The 23,068-nt window shown below is 27.3% G+C and overlaps 1 protein-coding gene across 2 annotated transcripts in view; it reads left to right on the top strand.

The window, feature by feature from the left end:
• The first annotated feature begins 1,322 nt into the window (after positions 1-1,322).
• Positions 1,323-23,068, top strand: part of LOC127291398 (homeobox protein unc-42-like) — a 58,071-nt gene continuing 36,325 nt past the window's right edge. The window contains exons 1-2 of one of the 2 annotated variants that reach the window (XM_051320521.1): positions 1,323-1,455; positions 11,369-11,817. In XM_051320521.1, coding sequence (XP_051176478.1) covers positions 11,598-11,817 — 220 coding nt within the window. In that variant the 5' untranslated portion in view covers positions 1,323-1,455; positions 11,369-11,597. The remainder of the gene's footprint in view (positions 1,456-11,368; positions 11,818-23,068) is intronic. The other variant, XM_051320520.1, reaches the window with a different exon arrangement.

Genomic DNA, 23,068 nt, shown 5'->3' with positions numbered 1-23,068 from the left:
AAAAAAAGAAAGAAAGAAAATGTGCTCGACGAGTACCAGGATATCCGGCGATGTAATGCCGAAGTTCAACTCTCCGAAAGATCCTTCTAAGATCCTTGAAGAGGATTCAAGGAAAGGTGGACGAGAGGTAGACGAGCATTTCTTTCTTATGCTCTCTGATTCTCTGTGTTGAAAGTATTGCGAGATGAAAGAAAGTATATTACAGGAAACGAACGTTGCAGATAAATTTGTTACATGGCAGTATTTTACAAGAGAGAAAAATGGACAAGATGAAATTATATTTTTTTCTTGTGCAAGAAAAAAAAAAGAATGTTACTTCTTTTACAAGAAGATATAACAAATTCTGTCAAATTCATATTTTATAAGTAATAATCATTTTATATTTTTCTTTTAATTTCGATTTGTTTTTTTTAATTTAGAATGTTTTTTGAAATTTTTATAGAAATCATAATTTATTTTGCTAATTTTATATGATAGAGAAATAAATTACATAGTTAAAAATTGGTAGAATGAATTTTTTTAAATTTAAAAATTGGCTAGAAATACTAATATAGTAAAAGTAAAAAATACTAGATATTAATCGTGAATACCTATATCTAAAAATTAAGGGTTAATATCTTTATTTTTAATAAATTAATAGAGAATTAAGTATAATCATTGTAAAAGGTGCGTCTTACTCAAAACTGATTTATTCCACTTTTAAAACTATAATTCCTATGAAGGGGAAACACTTGCCTGACCAAATAGAAATCTTTCTACTTAAAGACGCTGAAAAAATTTATTTAATTCAAATAATCGGTTATTCTTGACTATTATGAAATAAATATTTATTTGCATCAAATAAACTGTGTTTAATCAATACCCTAATTTCTTTATTCCAAACAAATAAAATTTATTCATCAAATAAAAAGTATTTGGTTCATGGAAATATTTATTTTATTATTGTCAAGTAATCGATTATTTGAATGAAATAAACTCTTTTTCAGTGTACGTATTTTTTTTGTTTGATAACATTTTTTTGTTTTTCCAAAAAGTAAAAACTATAAATTATAACTATATATGTATATACTAAATCTGAATTAGTAAAAATGTTTATTAATTTTAATTAGTGAATCACTTTTTGCTTTAGAATTAGTTAAATTTTACTAATTGAAAAGAAAAAAGTGAGTCACTAATTCAAATTAGTAAACTTTTTTAATAATTCAGATTTAGAGACTATTTTAATTATTTTTTATTAAATAATTAGCAATTATTAATTTTATGTTTTTAGGCAATCAAAAAAACTCAAAGTGGATTATTTTATTTAAAAGTTATTTTCTACTCCTAATTTCGGTAATATATAAGCGCACCGCGCTATACCTACATACATGGTTTTATTATACAAAAACAGAAGAATAAAGAATACAAAGAATACATACATCTCAATTGAAGGACGCGATTTGGCTATAATGCAAAGTGAGTTAAATTTTTATTTTTACTATATTATTACTTTACTTCTCGGTCAGTTGACACGTGTCGACCAATTTGGTTTTAAGCACGTGTCCTCGATAAAACCACGTCAAAATATTGTGCATTTTCTGAATAGGCCAATTTTACAGTACACGCCTTTTTTTCGTAGGATGTGCCTTTTTTAGACACCCTGGTGTTTTTATTTTTTATTATTATAATAATAATATTTCGAAGTGAAGTTTAGTATTTAAAATGTTATTCATTCAATTAAATATATAATAATATTGATTTATTCAACTAAACTTTTTTAAAACTTTAAAAAAAATTCAAAATAAGCCAAAATATTCATAACCAAATTAATAATAAAGTTATTTTATTAAAAATAGTGAAAAAATAATGTTTATCAAGAATGTTTTTTTATGTTCAAAAAATAGGGGTTCGTACCCAGAGAAAAGATTTCTTTGATTTAAATTAAAGAAACCAATTTCTTTGAAACAAAAAATACTTCTTTCATTCAAAGAAAATTTCTCTGATCCAAAGAAATTTTCTTTGAATGAAAGAAATTTGTGCATTAAATCAAAGGGATTCTAACATTAATATGACGGTCAAAGAAACATTTATTTGAATTGAATAAAAAATTTCTTTGAAATGAAGACTATATTTACAAAGTAAAATTTAAACTGTCCGAAACTTCTGCGCATGTCTAGCAAATATTGCTGTGGAAATAGAAAAAAATACTTCTGAAATAGTAAAGTTTACTCTGGAAATAGTATTTTTTTTTGTATGTATTTCCGAAGTAAAAGTTGACCGAAATTCCGGACAGCTAGTTAAGGATTTACTTTGAAAGTAGTACACGGAGAAAAATAAGTTTGCTAGTATATGGATATGCACAGAAAAAACCTGAATTCAAATTGAGTATAGATTCTATACTCAATTTGATTCGCAACAAAAATGAAACTGGTTGTCTCATTTCGAGTTCTAAGGTAAAAGTATCAAAATGAAACAGGCAAGTTTCATTTTGAGAAAAAGAAAAATGGAAAAATATTGTGAAATAACGAATAATTTTGCACAAAAACATGAAATATAATAATTACAAAGAAGTAAATAACACGCTAGACTTAATATATTTGATTAAAAATTGCTTGTAATCGCGTAATAAAATAATAAAGGAAATATGTTTTTAGGTTAGAAAAATGAAAACATGTGTTTTGACAACAGGAACGGTACTGCCAACTTAAATAATAGCGGTAAATTTAAAAACTTATGAAATTAATTATTATCTACGTAAATAATAATAAATAATTTTTATTTAAAAACTTCTAAATATTCGTACTGGTCAAAATAATCTTTCTGGTGTTGTTGAAATATTAGAAACAATAATTGAAATACAAAATTACTCTGCTTATGATGCCAACTTAGAAATCTGAAATTCCAGCCAATATCATTTTGAATAACATGAAGTTTGTCCCATACTCATTTTGATACCCAAAAGAAAATGAGTTGCAACAAAAATGAGTCCAAGTTTTTTCTGTGTGGATATGGAAGCTAATTATTAGCTGTATTAGCTAACAATAATTGATATCCATATAATAGCAATTGGGGTTAGCTAAATTAACTAAATTTTAGCTAATATAGCTAACTATTTTTTTTCGTGTAAAAATTACTTTATTTTTAAAGTAATTTTATTTTTTTTACTTTATTTTTGTTTTCCATTTTTCTCCATGTGGAAATGTTCAATTTGATCTTTTTTGTATGGAATATGACGAAGATTGAATTTTCTGAATTATGAGTAACAATAATAATTATTATTGTGATAATTTTACATCACTTGTGAGATATGAAGAGACATATGATTGTATGAGTTCTTTTCAACTCTATATAGTAGTTTATTCGTGGCTACTGTGACAGATTTCGACCACGCCTCACCGATATGGTACCCCATGACCCACCCCCGTTGTCACCCTCCGAATAGAGTCCTAGCATTTACTAGCTTTGATCTGCGGGTCTCTTTGCTGGACGAAAAGCGACTCATCGACTCAATCATGTCGGTCGTCTAAAACAGAATGTTTTAAATTTTTATTACTCTTTTCTTTTTTTTTTTTTTTTTTTTTTCTGATAAATAAGCACTGTATAACGAAATCATCAACCGTTAAGCGAATAGTATATTTTTTAGGATTTATAATAACATTTTTATTTGATAAACAAAAAAACAATTTACAATATTTATTTATTATTTATTGTTTTGATGATTTGAATGATGAATAATTTTTATTTGATGAATATCTGTTTTTAAAAACAATAATTAAAGAATTCGTAATAATATTTTTCTTAATTCTGTTCGTTTTTAGGAATATCTTCTTTTTTTTAGGTTGTGAAAATTTTATTATTTCGTTATGTTGAAGTCGTGAAATTACAGTAAAAGGTTCGATTGGCACTTGTATGGCTCACACAATAGTGATATATAGTTCGCGGTGCACATGAATCTAAAAGCAGGAAATTGGTAGGCGGATATAACACATGTACAAAGGACTATTATTGAATGTCTACTAACACAAATTTAGTATATATATATATATATATGATTTTTCAAAGAAGGATACATTTTTTATGTATATATTTATTAAATTTATAAATTCATGGATATTTTTGTTCATTAAATAAATTAGTAACCGATTTGATGAATTGTTAGTAGAAAACTACTAATTTTCTTAATTCAAAAAAAATTTACTTCAAACTAGTAAGGGAACGTTTCCAGATAGCACGTAAGCTTGCAGCAACCTTGCGACAAGCTTGCCGCGCAATATTGCCAATCTTGCACGGCAAACTTGACGCAAGCTTCAAATGTCCCACCTGACCCAAGTTTGCGTGGTAAGCTTACCGAAAAATTGCTCAGTAAGCCTACCAAAAGATTTCAATGTAAGATTACTGCAAGGTTGCACAAATAAGATTATCGCAAGGTTGTTCAGTAAGCTTGCACGGTAAGCTTGTAGCAAGGTTGGTGAAAGGTTGTCAAATAACCTTGCTTTAAACCTTAAAAAATTTTTTTTTTAATGTTTCGTCTAATTTATATAATTTTATTATATAAATTAGACAAAACATTAAAAACAAATTTTGTTAGGTTCAAAGCAAGGTTATTTGGCAACCCTGCACCAATCTTGCTACAAGCTTACCATTCAAGCTCACTAAGCAATCTTGCGATAATTTTACTGTGCAATCTCGCTGTAACCTTACACTGCAATCTTTCGGTATGCTTACCATGCAAGCTTTCGGTCAGGTGGTACATTTGAAGCTTGCGTCAAGTTTGCCGTGCAAGGTTGGCAATATTGCGCGGCAAGTTTACCGTAAGGTTGCTGCAAGCTTACGTGCTATCTAAGGAAACTTTTGCCAGAGTAAACTATATACACAAGCAGCACGGTATATCCCCTGAATATCCCTTGAATACCACCGTGGAATATTCCCATGATCTTCCAGGAAAATTAAAATGTCTGCCTCATGGAAATATTCCACGGTGACATTCAGGGAATATTCCAGTGACATTGAAGGTAATATTAAAGGAATATTCCAGTGATATTGAGGGAATATTCCACGGTTATATTGAATTTTTTTTTAAGTGTTGAAATAATAGAAATATGTTATAAATTGTTATTTGAATAAGCAGGAAGATTAAAAACACATTTTAAAAAAAAATTCAATGTAACCGTGGAATATTCCCTCAATATCACTGGAATATTTCCACAATATCACTCGAATATCCCCTTAATGTCACTGGAATATTCCATGAATGTCACCGAGGAATATTCTCTCGCAATGTCACTGGAATCTACCCTGAATGTCACTGTGGAATATTCCCATGATGCGGACATTTTGATTTTCCTAGAAGATCATGAGAATATTCCACTGTGGTATTCAACGGATATTCAGGGAATATACCGTGCTGCTTGGGTAGTATTTGATTAATCATAACAAATTGTTATCAATATATTTTAGATTAATTATTTCTTGCTCTCTAAATAAGAATTAGTTAAAAATAACTAATTTTCAGTAAAATCTTGCGGCTGACTTTTTGCTTCAGCAATTAGTAAAAAATAACTAATTTGTAGTGGAAAAATAACTTTAAACATTGACAAATTTGACTAATTGAATAAATTACCAAAAATTTTCGTTATTTTGTCACATAACCTAAAAGTGAATTTAATTTAGTTATTTTTAACAGTGAAATTAGAGAAAAAAGTAATATTGTTTGAATCAGTAAATGACTTTTTGCTACCAAATTATTTATTTTTAACTAATTCAAATTTAGTTCAGGAATTCAATTTTTTTCAATTATTTTTTCATATAAGAAAAAGAATAATTATCAATTTCCAAATAAAGTTGAATGCAAATAATTTTTCCATTGTAACAAAGATATATTTGATGTTTATTTGAGAGATTTAAAGAGATATTAGCGTTCATTCGTAAATTAAAAAATAATTGACTTATTGATGGAGGGTTAGTGATGTATTTTTGCTGTTTTTGATCAATATTTGCTTTGATTTGATCGAATTGATGTGTTCAATTAGCGACACATATATATATATAGGTATACGTACGACAAACTGCGCGCTCTCAGTACCATCACCTAAATTCGATTGAAAATCGACTTTTTAAAACATAGAATCGTCAAGTCGAGGTATCCTTGGGGGAAACTAAAGTGCCCTTATACGAGGTACAAGTTGCATATGGTCCGCGGAGTTTGCAGAAAGCGCTGTTCTATCCATCGAATCTAATCTGCTCTACGATCTACCCTTTGGCGAATTAGATCAGAGATCGAGCTAAAATCGTGTACATATACAAATAGTGGTTTGACGTTACTGTATATGTATATAGCTCGTAATATCAGAGGGGAATTTAAAAATTTTTAATGTTGTCGGTGTCCCTCTCTTTTTTGTCCCTTCTTTTTTTTTTTTTTTTTTTTTTAAAAAACCCTTTTTTATAATATATTTTTGCATAAAAATTTTTTAATAATTTTTGATATTTTTATAAAACAATTTTTAAGTTGGTATAATTAACATTTACACACGCACTCAGAGAAAAGTTTAATTTATTATAATTTATAATTAAATTTATTTATATTATAATTTAATTATAATTTATTTAATTCAAATAAATTGTATATTTGGTTCAAGTAAAAAATTTATTTGTTAATATAGTATTGTAACCAATTATTTGAATCAAATAAATTTTACTTCAGTGCAATATATTTTGAATAATTTATATTTTTTAAAGAATTTTGTAAAAAAAATTTTTTATTAATAATAAACAAATTTCTGTTGTTTTTTTTTTTTTTTTTATTTATTTATTCCGTTTATTACTAAAAAATTCTATTTTATACGTAATTTTAAATTAAAAAAGAACTTTTAATAATTTAAAATCACAAAGAAGTTGTAAGGGAATTATAATTTTAGCTGATAAACGAGAGGAAAATAGTTTTTAAGCACGCAAGTCAGTCTCGATATAATTGTAAATGTGGAATTAGTCGGATGCATGGCGTGCATAATAAAAGGATCGATTGATGCTATTTAGGAAGGTCTCAGTCTCTAACTATATTATATATGATAAAATTCAATAAAAATTGTATTTTTCTTTTGTAATTTTTTTTTTTTTTTTTTTTGAAAAAAAGTTAATAGTTGAATATCATTTATGAAAAATTCATGAATATGTATAATACTTTTTTTTATTTTGTAATATAGTAATTGAATTTGAATGGCATGAGAAACTTTTAGAAGTCTTGATAAAACCTCAATAAAAAGCAGTTTTGGTTTTGAATTGGCCCGCTTTTTAACTCTTTTGTCTATTGTTGACGAAATTATAGTTCTGAAATTGTTGACACGCGTCATGGGCGTTCTGTTTTTGGTCCGTTTAAAAAAAAGCCTCATATTGCATTTTCGCTTGTGAATCATATATATATATATATACTGTTAAAAAGTTAAATTCCTTTTATTCATTTTTTTAATTATATTATTTTTAAAAATTCAGTTCATTTTTTATTGATAAAATCAACAGTTCATTGTAAATCTTACAATTTCCTTCCCACATGCTAAAAAATTTATGGACAGTGACATATAGCAAAAGTATAATATATATAAAATAAGGAAATCTTTTTAATAAATTATTAATAATGTTTAAACTAAAATATTTCGGTTTACACTTTTCTGTATATTCTTCTTAAAAAAATTCGGTTTCGGTTTTTCTTAAAAATATTTAATATTATAAATATTTATTAAGTATTTTATATATTACGGTTTCGGTATTCAACTTTTAATTTTTAATGTCAAAAATTTTGGTTTTAGTTTCTGGTTTTTAAAAAAGTTTAGTTTTTTGGTTGTTTCTCCTTGATAATAATATGAATGAAAATATTTGTGTGGATTTAAATTATTTAGAACAAAAATATATACATGAATTACTCATAATTTACTAATAAATTTATTTTATTAGCTTAATATGAATATTAATCCTAGAATGGAAATATCGAAGGGGAATTTACTAGTTAAAAACGTGTACACTTGACTACCGGTATTACTAAGTATTACACGTTATTACACATTATTACAGAGATATTACAGAGTTTTTTGAGTTATTACAGCGCTGTAATAACGCATTATTACACGGTATTACATGTTATTACACAAGTATTACAGGAAGAGTGTACACTTGACTACCTGAGTAAATTCCCCCTCGGGAAATATGATTTTTTTACGTTCTAATGGAAATTTGAAACATTTGTGAAAGGTTTCTATTATACTGAAAAAGAGATTTAGTATACTTATAGTGAATTTTTATATCGTTTATTTAGTAAGGAAGACGATGGTACTATTCATTTTTTTTTTAATAAAGTAAAAAGAAATGTGTGAAAAGTTAGAAAAACGAAATATAAAAAACCAAAATTTCTCAAAAATTAATATTTTTTAACTTCGCGTGATGTGCCTAATCACCTCCCTGTTTTCCATTCTAGGGTTAAAACTTTAAATAATCGAACACAATATAGAATTTTCAAAATAAAAATAATTATTTTATTAAAATTTTTCATTAATTTTTTGCAGCAAACAATAATTTTTTTGTTCGAATAATTTTGTCTACTTTAATATTAAAAATAAAAAAAAACAAAACTTAGATTTCGAAATAATGGTTTAAAATTTTTTATAATAAAGGGTTTCGGTTTCTTAAAAAATTTTGTTTTTTCAGTTTCAGTTGCCATCTTCTTCTTTTCTTTTTTCTTCTTCTTCTTCTTCATCTTCTTTCAAGATTCCGAAAACTTTTGCACCAACTTTTTCATCAGTTTGAAGACATTGATATCTGAATCCGCGGCTTGGAAATAATCTTTCTTTTCCGTATTCCTTTACAAGAAAGAAACTTTGCTGGCAATATGTATACAAGGAAGACACAAGAAAGCAACTAGATATCTAAAGCAGAAGGTGAATCGGCGAAGAGGAAACCACTTTCGCATTATCTAGAATTCTGTAACTGGATGCATGTGTGCATCGCAGGTGATATATAGTGTGCACACACACATACATATATATATATATATATGTAATATACAGAGGACTTACATTAACATCAACATCTTTACTCATACACCGCTTTTTATTCCCAGCCTCTCAATATAGATATCGCGTGTACAACGGTGTGGTATACGTTACAATCAAATCCCGAAAAAGGAAAAAGAATTAAAAAAGCTATCTGCCGCGAGATGATGAAAAAAAAAAGGATAGGAAAAAAAAAAGCGTCACCGGTTGGTGGGTGGAATGATGACAAGGGTGATGGCAAAGGGACGAAGACGCAGAGAGCGGGTAAAGAAAATCGCTTGCAGGCTATTTTCCGGAGGAATTTTCATTGGATGGCCGCCATTTTGTCTGTTAAGGGTAGCGAAGTAGTGAGCTCAATGCCGATTGGTCGTTGTCATGGTAACGCTTCCCCGCTTTCTCCAATCCCAGCTCGCTATGCTCCTCTCATCGTATTCTGGGGGATGGTGAGACTCTAGTTGTATTGGGGGGGTCGTTTCGCCCCCATAATACACCCCCCCTCCCGCCAAACCCCCAAGTCAGCAGGATAACTGCATTTCGCGGACAGAATCCCGCAAGAACTCACGGTGAGCGGTACCCCTTCGGTGTGTATCTCTCTCTCTTACTGATCCTCAACGTTTTCGTCAACTCGTCGTCAAATATATATATATATATATACCTATATATACACACAAATATATATATATGTATATATATATAATCGTCTCTCGTTGTTATCCTCGTTTCTCTTTTGGGTGTTCTCGGCATATAACGTCATTTGGGTCCAATTATTTCGATATTTGAATTTTCAAGGCCGTTCGCGCGCGGTCCCCTCCCCCTTTCACCCCCCTCGATTTACAACCCATTACGGATTACGAAATATATCCACTTCTCTCTCTCTCACTCTCTTCCCCTCCTTGCCCATTTCATCCACCCAACACCACCCACCGTAAGTACGACGCGGGAGAGGAAACCCTAATTGGATTGACGACGATAATGTCATTTGAATTTCGAATCGGACCAGGCCAACCACGACGCATCTAACGTATATCTCGTGTCGTGGCGCTTCGATCTTATAATCGAAACTATATATATATATAAACAATTTGCCGGCATCACACACACAAATCTGTTTTCTTCTTCTTCCGGAGTCCGCGATTGTTTTCGGGTCATTGGTCCTTAATGGTGAGGTGAAGGTCACTGGAAATTTGTCAATTTCCTACAATTATCATTTGGATTTTATTTGTGGAAAAAGTTACGAACTTGCGTTTTATGTGAAACAATATTGGAATCTGAGAGAAGAAGAAATAAGGATCGCAGTTACGGATAAAAAACGGATATTTCAAAACGAAATAATTTATGTAAACAAGAGATAAAAAAAAAATCAGTATTAAGATAAAGGGAAAAATTAACGCCAGAGAAGATATCAATATTTGGATAGAAGAGTATCGATTGACGGAAGAATAAGTTAAAAATATTATTGGAAAAATGATCGATTATAAAAAAAGAAATTTTGATTACAAATCGTTTGTAAATAAGTTTATGAGCATTTTGCAATCTATCATTTTGTAATCTACCTCTTTATATTGCATAAGGGAAAGAATATTTTATTTGTACATTTTTCTTATTAGAAAAATATTTCTTGTAACTAAAAAGTGAAATCAAATTGGAATACAAAAAAGAAATTAAAAATACAAATAAAGAAATTTTTCAAATTGCATCCAACTTTAGTACCTGCTGCATTTGCTACCAATGATATACAATCACAAAATATTTTAATACAGTGATTGTAACATAGTGATTGAAAGAAGCAGTGATTGTAATAAACAGTGATTACACATACAATTTATTTCTATGAAGAACAATTTTAAATAATATAATAGCTTCTTTATTAGTCATCATCCAGAGTTTGAAAATTTGTCAACAAGCTGCTCGAAAACAGCTTCTTTTTAATTTTTCAAAATGAAGACCAGTAAAAATCTCCTTCAACATTTGAAAACTGATATACATAAGGCATATTAAAACATAATGGATACATCATTATAAAATTGCCAAATTTTCATTGATTTGTTCACTAAAAAATTTATTGGCCTTTTTTGTCAAACATCACACAATATCAACTATATGGAATATAGTTTAGAAAAAGAATATTTAGAAGAAAGAGAATAATAATAACAACATTCTATTATTTAGAAACAACATAATTCTGAAAAATACTTGAAAGAAATTTTTTCAAGTACATCTATATATATATATATATATTTTGGAAAATTTATATTAAATCAGTGAATGAGAAATATATATATATATGTTGTGAGTGTGAAATTTGAGATGATGTTCATTTAAAGGAGTGTAAATTTTTTTTTTACTTTTGGTAGACCTCGGCAAGGTCACCCCGGCATCATCCTGGCTAACGATTTATCAGGAAGTACCGGGCCGGGTGGCGGAGTTGGTTCCGTCGGTGGCACATCCGTCGGTAGTGGATCATCATTATCAACAACTGCATTGAGTTTGGATCATCAGCAATTCAATATTTTTCCTGCAATATTTAGTAGGCAACTTAATTTTTCAGCAGCGGCCGCTGCAAATTGTGGACAAAATAAACTTATGGACGAATTAAGACCAAATCTTGGTCTCTTGGGCGTTGGTCTTGTTGATAATGATACATTTCATTTGAATCACAATCAAGAGAAGAGAAAGTGTAGCAGTACCAGTTCGAATGAACAGGATTTTGGTCTCTATGGGGTTCATCAGGGACTTGAGGCGAGTCCACCGACGCCCGCCGCAACGCCCGGTAGAAATAGCGTTGGATCGGCCAGCACTGTTGGTGAGTTTATTTATTTAGTTTCTTCAATTCAATTCTTACCTCTTAAAATTTTACAATGATTGGTGGAAATTATATATTTCTTTTTCTTTTATCATTTAGGTCTTAAAAACGTAAAATGTAAAAATAGTTTAATATTTAAAAAGAATGTTGATGAATTTAAAATTTATCCATTATCTGCTTTTTTTGAGATGCTTAAAAATGTACATTCGGACATTGATTATGCAGAAATAATGCACTTACTTTAAATACTGAATACAAACTCATGCCATGATATTTACATAATCAACTACTCCCTCTGTAGAAACTTTATCTGCCTACCCTTTTCTTAAGATAGATGGTACTCCCATATATCATACAGTGAAACTGTTGGTTTAATGTTTAACCGAACATTATCATGGAAAGAACATGTTTACAATATTTCGCGTAAAATATTTATGGTTTTGAAGCAGTTGAATAGAAACAAATACTCCCTTCCTTCTTCTCCCGAGTCCAAATTTTGCATCTCTTTTAATTCTTTTGGTCCTCTGTTGCTTCTCTATTGATGCTCTTGATACTCTTGATACTCTATTGTTTTCTATTACTTCTCTTGATTCTCTATTACTACTCTTGGTTCTCTTTTACTTCTCTTGATCCTCTTTTGCTTTTATAGATTATATGATTTTAATTCACGATTACTTCTCTTGATCCTCTTTTGCTTTTATTGATGATATAATTTTGATTCTCGATTACTTCTCTTGATCCTCTTCTGATTTTATATGATTTTAATTCACGATTACTTCTCTTGGTCCTCTTTTTCTTTTATATAAATTATATGATTTTGATTCTCGATTACTTTTCTTGATTCTCTTTTGCTTTTATACCATGGTGATTCTTGATTACTTCTCATCATTCTCTAATTTAAAATAATTTTTTTTATAATGGCCATAGAGTGGGGGCACTATTTTGGATGTCAAAGCGAGGAAATTAATTGAATAGTTTAGTCATAATTTCACCTTTCATCGACACAGACATAGAATGGCCATACTCTCATGTACCGGCCGAGGACACAGAAAGGTAGATTAATTTACTTTGTTCTATTTTTCTTTATTTCGACTTTATTTTGTGAATTTACGTGATAATATTTTTTGTGTAAAGTGTGGCCGTTAGTTATTTTTGAATTTTTATACAAATGATTTCAAGACACCACATCTCGAGGGATGATTATCGCGAGGTCAATGAAGTAAAAGAAAGCATCACTTGGGGTTCCCCAAGTCAGATGTATAACAAACTTTTGGATTTTTGCTTGTGTGTATCAATTTCACTCATATGTAATCTCTCCGAAAATTGGATGAGTATTATTGTTTTTACTTATTTTGAATGACTTTAATGATCAAGATTTAACAAAAATCTTTAGAGTGTGTCAAATTATGTGTCAAGAGGTCGAAATATTGATTATTTTATATTATTTAATTATTACACGGAAAAAAAAGTACAACTGCATCTGAGAATTTTTTCGCCATAACAATTAAACATTTCGTCAAAAATGAACCAGCGATATTGTATTGCCAAAATGGCTGACTAGAAAGATTAAGGGGAGGGACCGGTGAAATTTCAGCCTACTGAAGTTATTATTGTTAAAGAGTGTCAATTTTTTTCTGGCATAATTTAGGATCCAAAATTATTATAAATTATTAAAATTTAAAAAAAAAATTTTTTAGCCATTTTAGAAAATTTATTTTTTGGAAAAATTAAATTTCTTTAAATTCCATACGATTGATTGTTTAAAATCGTGAAAAAAGCGTAAAAAAAATTCGACAATAAATAATAATGAAAATTGTGGAAGTAGTTGAATTTTTTTCAAAATTACCACTAAAATTGAAAGCAATCAAAATTGATCTTGTTTAGGGGTAATAATTTTTTTCAACATTTTTTTTCAACCAAAAATCTTATTCTACTGAGAAAAACAACAAAAGGTAATTTTTAACAATTTTACAAATATTTTTATTTTTCAAAATTTTCATTTTTTGAAAAAATTGAAATTTTTCAAAATCCATACGCTTGATTGTTTAGAATCATGAAACAAGCGTATAAAAAAATCGGCAGTCAAAAATAATTAAAATTGTGAGAGAAGTTTAAATTTTAAATTTTCGAGAATTTTGAATTTGATTTTAAAAATTATTAACAAATTTATAGTTTTTCAATTTTTCATGATATATTATACATTTAAATAATTAATATTGTCAGAAAAAAAATTGACCACCCTTAAACAGCTTTAATTTTGATGTGTTAAAATTTCAGCGGTCCCTCCCCTTAAACTCTAAATTCACTATAGCCGAATTGGCTAAACTTTCGGCTGCTGCGGTGAAACTTATTCACAGCGTTGGATGTTTCGTTCCTTCATATTAATTATATTCCCAAATAGCTCGTTCCAAATTTTTTTCCGTGTATGTGCCTATAGTATGCTCATATGTCGAGCGGGGTATTTGTATTAGTTTATTTATAATCGATTAATTATTATTTATCTCTTCCAGGAAATTGAAATCAAAAAAATTACATACAATAATATTCTCTTTTGATTCTCTTTATTCTCGAAAACTTACAGTTTAAGAGAATCAAAGAAGAATCAAAATTTCGACTCGGGGCTACTCGCTTATTATTAGTTAAATCACTCATTCTCTCCTTTTATGATTACTGCAGCCCTGTTTATGATGACATTACCGATGAGTTGAATAATAAGCTGAAAAGAGCATTGAATGCCTGCATCCGTTTTGTGTATGACTTACCTACGACTGAGCATATCACCCAATTTAGAGTCAAATCGAAACTATTAAATGTTGCGACTAGAAGGCAATTTATTATACATATTTATTATAATATTTATTATACTTTATATACTTATTATACAATTTATTATTACTAACAGCAAGACTCCTTTATATCTTCTCGATTTCTTTAAATTCAGTAGAGAAGCAAATACCAGACTCCAAGAAAGAAAAGATATCCCCTATAACAGTACCCTCTAACCGAACTTGTAAAATGCAAAAGTCTTTTATTGTGAGAAGTGCGAGAATGTGGAATAAGCTACCAAACAATTTTAGAAGCTTCATCCCAATATACCTTTAAAAGATTATTTTTTGTTTTTCTATTTAAAACCAATGACGGGTTTTTCAATATTACTTATTGATAAACTTTGTTAAATTGAATTGATTTTGATGCTATAAAATTTCTATTTCTTCTTTTCTATTTCAATTGAGGCTTTATTAATACCTAACTTGTTGTTATTATTTTTACTATATGATTATTACTATATATACTCTTTTCTATTATATTCGATATTTAGTTTTACTATGTAATTAAGATTTCATAATTACTATATGTACTTCATTCCTTAGTGGGCTTGAAGCCCTACACTGAAAAAAATGTTGCTGAGAAATTTAACTATACCATTGGGTAGTTGACTAGAAAGTAGTTAAAATAACTACTTTTTTAGTTAATCTAATCATGTTGATGTAGTTAATGTAACTATTTTTAAGAAGTTAATAAGTAATAGTTGATTTTACGGAAATATGTAGTTAAAGTACAACTACTGGTAGGTAGTAAAATTAACTTTCTTAAGGTAGTAAAAACAAGTGAAATTGTAGTCAACTCAAAATTGGTAGAGTAGTAAATCCAACTACTATTCACCAGTTATATGAAATGCAGTAAAAGGAATTATTTTCTTTAATTAATATAACTGCTTTTTGAGTAGTACTTTTTTTATTAATTTCTATGATTTTATAGGCCTCAATAAAATTCTTGTTGTAGAATTAACAAGTCGTCTGTAATTAAAACTACTACTTTAAGTAGTAGATTTACTATTTTAATTGATTCAATAAACTTAAAGAAGATTTTTGATGTAAAATTTACAAATCGTTTCCAGTTAAAACTACTACTGTAAGTAGTAGATTTTACTACTCAAAGTGGTACAATAGGCTTTAAGAACATTTTTGTTGTAGAATTAACAAATCCTTTGTGATAAAAACTACTACTTTAAGTAGTAATTTTTTACTATTTTAATTAATTCAATAAGCTTAAAAAACGTTTTTGATGTAAAATTTACAAATCGTTTCCAATTAAAACTACTACTTTCAGTAGTAGCTTTTACTACTTAAAGTGGTTCAATAGGCTTTAAGAAAATCCTTTGCAATTAAAACTATCACTTTAAGTAGTAGATTTTACTGCACTATGCAATTAAACAACTTATAATATAATTAAAAGATGAAAAATTGACAAGTCAAAACTTAAAAAGGATAGTTATAGCAACTAATACAAGTAGTAAAAATGACTACTTTAAATTGTAGTTAAATTACCAATTGGACAAGCAGAAAGTAGTCTTCGAGTAGTTTGCAGACTGTCGTAGCGAGCGTGCGTGGTTAGTTGGTTAAGGTATCGAATTGCGAGCGTTAGGGTCGAGGGTTCAATTCCCGTCGGTTAGAAATTTTATCTGTTAGGTACATAATCGTTAGGGCATAAAATAAGCGTCAGTATAGGAGAGAGGATGAAAAAGGCAATTCTACTGATAATAAACAATTATAAATAAAAAATAATTTTATTTTCCTATTTTAAGTAGTAAAATCTACTATATAAAGTAGTAGTTTCAATTGCAAAAGATTTATTGAATGTACCAAAAAAATGTTCTTAAAGCCTATTGAACCACTTTAAGTAGTAAAATCTACTACTTACATCTTGAGTTGTTTTAACATTTTTAAATTGAGTTAATACAATCACAAAATGTCATTCTACCAATTACATTTTTAATTGGTTTAACTATTTTTATATAGTTAATAGAACCGTTTAAATTCAGTTGAGGACCTATTGTACTACTCAGAGTAGTTAAAAAGTAGTAAAACCTACTAGTTTTTTTCAGTGTAGGAGCTTAATTTCATTAAATAAATAAAATTTATTAAAAGTACATGCATATAGGCAAAAGCCCTTTAGATCATTAGATAACAAATCACATGTTAACACCGTCGTATTAATACTAATTTAAGTGCATTATATTGAACCATTAAATTTGAAAAGTTTAAATAAGGGTGGTTAGTTTTTTCCAAAAAGTAAATTTTTCTTTTTTCAATGAAGAACATAAATATTTATATTTTTTTCAAGGTGACACAAAAATTTAAATAATTGAATTATCATAGGTAGATTCTGAATGCAGTATAATTATAGAATTTACTTCCTTTATAAAACTATAAATAATATTCATCTTTTAATTTTGAAAAATCTTCAAATTTCTTCAATTACTGTTATTGCTTTTATCTTTTCCTTATAATAGCAGTTTTTTTTTTTGTTTAAGGGTTTATTCCACTTTTCATTTTCAAAAAAAAAAAAAATATTTAAAAATTGTTTTTTACGATCCCTTCATGTAGAATAAATCTGATCTGAATTTTTTTTTTGAGCTGAATAAAGACACTCTTAATAGCATGTGATTGTTAGGTTCACAATGTTAATTTTCTCAGGAATTTTACTCTTAAAATATTAAATAGATAAATCTGAATTTTTGTGGCTTTTTTGTTGAATTAATTATTATATACACTGAAAAAAATTTATTTGATTCAAATAATTCTTTACTTGACTATTATCAAATAAATAATTACTTGAACGAAATAATTTTATGTGAATTAAATAAATTGTAAATTGTTTCAATAAACTTTGGATATAGTAAAATTTTACACATTAATTTTTAGTATCAATATTATAAACAATTTGTTATTTCTATACGTAATTTATAATTAATATTTATAATTTTTATTTATTTATTTTTTGTCTCGTTATTTAAAATTGATTATGTTTGAATTTATTTTTTATCCCCTCTCTTTTTCTATTCTTTATCGTATAACAAAAGAAGTATTTAGTTGTTTTAAATAAATTTCATTTGCCTCAAATGAAAATTTAATTAGCTCTGAGAAAAATATATTTTTTATTTAATTGAAAGACATTTTATTTATTAAAAAAAAATTCTCTTGGTGTATATTATCAAAAAAATATAAACACAGAAAATAGAAATGCCTATATATATTTATGCGATAAAATTTGAAAAAATGGACAACGTGTCATCTCGAGATACACAAATTTTCCGGTTGTTGAGTCTTAAGTACCTACTGTACTATACACATGTACATTGGTGGTACTGTGACAAGCCGGCACGACGTATTGACAAATGAGGCAGACATATGGTACTACCTGTTCTATGGGCTATTATTATGTGCTCATGGGGGATTAAGGGGACTTAACACTAGGGGAAACACTAATGGGGTAGTGCAGTTCTGAGTTATATTATACATATATATATAGGAATCACTCGAATCTGGCACCTCGAATAACCTCCCCATTGCAGAAAGGGATCATTAAATTTCATTGTTTATTTAACACTTTCTTTCGAGTATCATAAACGTAAATTCAACTCAACAAAGTCAAAATTTTAGTTCTTTCAAAATGAACATCAAACATATTAATTAACGAATTTCAAAATTTTTATTAGTTATACGATAACATTTTTTTTTATCTAAGCCATTAAATAAATAAAAACAATATTAATTAAAATAAGAAAAGATTTGAGAAAAATTATTTTATAGGCGATTTTTTTTTTCATTACAGTTTTGAAATTACTTTTTTAAAATTATTCTGCCAAAATTTTTTTTTTTTATGTAATTAAAGGAATTTCATATTTTTATTGAAAATTTCCAATATCATTATTTTATTATTGAGAAAATATATTATATTTTTTTTTCTTTTGTAAAATCTGTATATATAGTATAATTAAGACATTTTGCAATGTGAAATCATACACACAAATCGCTAACGTTCTCACACATGATAATCACATCAGAGTGCATTAATTACTCGTCATTACATAGCTTCATATATTGAACCATTTTCATGAATATGCAGATGTTCATTACCATGTAATGAAATGCTGTTTCAGAAAATTAAATTCAAACTAAAAAAGCGAGGAGAGGATAATTTTATTAAATTCCACAGAGAATAACAACAAATATTTACAAAATTTTGAGTCTTTTTAATCAAGCTAATTACTTCATTAATTTCAATTTATATATATACACATATACATGTAGTTCAAAATTACATTCTCTTATTTACTTTGTCAAATCATTTCATTATTATTTCCCCATGTCAAAGTATAAAACAAATAAGCCCATTATATATGCAACAATAAATTATTTCTTTGTTATCATGTGTCAATCATTTTATATATATTATATAGTCATTGATTTATAATTTTATTATATACAATCATTTTATTTAATTGCGGCAATTTGCTTTTATTTATAATCAACAAATTTTTCACATTAACATATTTATAATTAGTAATAAAATGATAATTTGATATTACAATTTTATGTGAGATAAAAATATATATAAATATAATCTATAATTTTGCTTTAGCGAAAATTAATTATTATAATTTTTTGAGACAATGAGACTGGCAATTTTTCACTGAATTTTTTTTTTTTCAACTACCGGTTTACTTTATCTCTGATTCGACGGAAATCCATATTATAAGGTCTGATTTTTCTTGAGTACGCCGTGCGACATCAACGTTATTTCTGTCGCTATACTTTTCCTCGAGATTTTTTTTTTTTTTTTTTTTTTTTTCCACCCGACTGGGAAAATTATAAGACGAATCTTCTGTCTTCCGCCGTTCTGAGAGAGGAAATTACGCGCACGTTTATTAACGTGGAGGCAAGAAAATAGTGGGTGGGAAAAGCCCATCGACAAGGTACTTTTAATACCTCACTGAACTTGTAGAGTTAACTACATTAATTTCTCATCCCTTCTCTCAACCAAACGCTAGGTGCAACTTTTTTTTTTTCTCTCTCCCTCACTTTTTCTTTATTTCCACTTCATACCTTTTTCCCTCTGGTGTACCATCGCAGAGCAATGTTACAATTTTTCATTTGCATTACAATTGCACTCTAACGTGAAAAACTTTGATTCATTCTTCATCTTTTTTTTTTTTTTTTTTTTTTAAATCCCTGACCTTGAAAAGAATGGATCAGTCTCGAAATATATTTTTCTAAATTCATTTTTATTATTTTATAATTTGTTATATTATGTTAATTTTAGAAACAAATTTTTGTTTTGATATTCAAAAAAAAGGAATTTTTTTTAAGAATATCTTAACGCATATTTAAGAATATTTCCTATGCATTTTATTCTTAAACATTGTATTTTTATTTTTTAAATATTTATTTTTTGTTTTTCTGTTCTTTTTTTTGTTTTTTTTTTGTTTTTTTTTTTTGGGATTGTGATCAAATTATTTTTCTTGCATTGAGATTTAGATAATTTGTTTTTCAACGTTTACATTTTTTATGAATTAGGCACCTTTTTTTTTGGTTTAATTTTTCTATCGTTTTTGTTTGTTGAATGTCTACGATATATTTTAATAGGGATATAAATGTATATGAGGCAAAATTCCTGAAATGTCCGAACAAAAAATTAAAAGTTCTCGAATTTAATCCATACTTTTCTAAAATGTTGTTATTGTTGGTGAAAGTCTAAAAATCAATTATTATTGAATTTAATAAAATAGTTTTTGAATTACAACGTTTTTAATTTTTGACTTTTGAAAAAAAAAAAAATTTTCAATGTACAATATTTATAAGTAGAATGCATAAAAGTTAACATATATATAATGATTTTTGAAGCTTTTTTGACGAGCTACACGCTGTTAATAAAATTTTTTTTTTTTAAATAACATTTGACCTTGAAATTCAAGGTCAAAATGTTAATTTACGTTTATCTCAAAATCGGATTTTTTAAAATTATTTTTAACTATCTCAATGGAAAGCTTGACTAATTTCCTACAAAACATGTAATTTTCAGAGTGGGATCTTTTAAAGTTTTTGAGTTATTAATTAATTAATTAATTAATGTTTATAACAAATGAAATATTTTACAAACGAATAAAGTTACAGTAATTCTGAAGTTAGTAATTGAAAGTTAACGTAATTCCGCATCCAACGAGCCCTATATGAAGTATTTTGGATAAGTAGATTGTTAATAAACAATTAGTTAACATTGCAATTGTTTATTAACAATCTACTCATCCAAAATACTTCATATAGGGCTCGTTGGATGCGGAATTACCTTAACTTTCAATTCGTAAGTTCAGCATTACCATAACTTTATTTGTTTGTAAAATATTTTATTTTTTACTAACAACAAGCATCCAAAAGCCCTATATGAAGTATTTTTGTTCAATTTTAGTTAAATAACAATAAAAAATGAAATATCTTACAAACAAATAAAGTTATTGTAAATCTAAACTAACCAATTGAAAGTTAAGCTAATTCCGCATCCAACGAGCCCTATATGAAGCATTTTGGATAAGTAGATTGTTAATAAACAATTGCAATGTTAACTAATTGTTTATTAACAATCTACTTATCCAAAATACTTCATATAGGGCTCGTTGGATGCGGAATTACGTTAACTTTCAATTACTAACTTCAGAATTACGGTAACTTTATTCGTTTGTAAAATATTTCATTTGTTATAAACATTAATTAATTAAGTAATTAATATCTCAAAAACTTTAAAAGATCTCACTCTGAAAATTACATGTTTTGTAGGAAATTAGTCAAGCTTTCCATTGAGATAGTTAAAAATAATTTTAAAAAATCCGATTTTGAGATAAACATAAATTAACATTTTGACCTTGAATTTCAAGGTCAAATGTTATTTAAAAAAAAAAAATTTTATTAACAGCGTGTAGCTCGTCAAAAAAGCTTCAAAAATCATTATATATATGTTAACTTTTATGCATTCTTCTTATAAATATTGTACATTGAAAAAAATTTTTTTTTTCAAAAGTCAAAAATTAAAAACGTTGTAATTCAAAAACTATTTTATTAAATTCAATAATAATTGATTTTTAGACTTTCACCAACAATAACAACATTTTAGAAAAGTATGGATTAAATTCGAGAACTTTTAATTTTTTGTTCGGACATTTCAGGAATTTTGCCTCATATAGAAGAAAATTATTTCCCAATACAAAATTCTCAATTTAGTGACATGAAAAAAAGTGACAAAATCTCTAATGACTGTAATCCTCGACAGATGCTGGCGAGTGGTCCAGAGTGGTCAAATGACAGCTGAAGCTTACGCTAAACGTCAAAAGGCTTAATAATGTCCAAACTTTAGTTAAAATCATCGCATCTCTAATTATTTTCATCCATTTTTGTCCAGGTGTTCCTTATAATATGTATATGTCCTTTTCAGTATCTTCAAATTACTCCAAATTTTCCGTACATCTATTGTATGGAAAAAGATGTTAAACAGATTTTAAATGGCATTTTTTTTTCATGCACCTTTCCAATTATTTCAATCATTTATTTCGACCCAATAAGCCCTATAAGAGAAAATATGTTTAAATCAAGAAAATATAAATTTTTTGAATGCACTGAAAGAATCGTAAAGTGAAATTAAGAATATATTTTTGGCGCATATTTAAGAATATTTTATATTTAAATTTAGTAAATATTATTCTTAAAATAAGAATATAAATACTAAATTTAAGTATAAAATATTCTTAAAAAGGCGTCAAGAATATATTTTTAATTTCCGTTTATGGGTTTTTATGTGTGTTAATTTGCGAATATAAAAAAGGGTTTTCTATAGTTTTTTTGAATTTTAGAATTTCATAAATAAATATTTCCAAAAGTATACATTTCTAATACAATTTTACTAAAAAATTAATTTCTAAATCTCATAATTTTGACTAATTTTCAAATGATTTTTTATGTACAGATTTTGAAATTCAAAGTTCAAAATTCTATAGGGTCAGTTGGGGTAAATCGAAACAGTAGTTATATCAGCTAAATAAAAAATTTTAAAAATAAATACGGCCTCAAATCTTGAACCTTAGATCACCCCCAACAAGGTTTGAGGCCGTATTTATTTTTAAAATTTTTTATTTAACTGAAATAACTACTGTTTCGATTTACCCCTTGTTTCTATTTACCCCAACTGCCCCTAATAAATTTTTTATTTTAATTTTTAAAAAAATTTAAAATTTACTCATTTTTTTGAAAATCAAAAATATTTTTGTCTTTTTTTTTAATAAAGGACATTTTTTTAACCTCTTAGAATGAAGCTTAAAATGTAACTATGTTTTTAATAAACAAATTTAAAAAAATATCGTTTTTTTAGTGATATTAATTAATTAATGTTAATATTTCGAAAATAAAAAAAAGACATTTTGTTT

Source organism: Leptopilina boulardi, unplaced genomic scaffold (genome assembly GCF_019393585.1).
Source record: "Leptopilina boulardi isolate dan_hultmark-lab unplaced genomic scaffold, ZJU_Lbou_2.1 LbouV2_137, whole genome shotgun sequence".
NCBI lineage: Eukaryota > Metazoa > Arthropoda > Insecta > Hymenoptera > Figitidae > Leptopilina > Leptopilina boulardi.
Note: the sequence above shows the minus strand (reverse complement) of the source record. Positions and strands in the feature narration are given on the sequence as shown.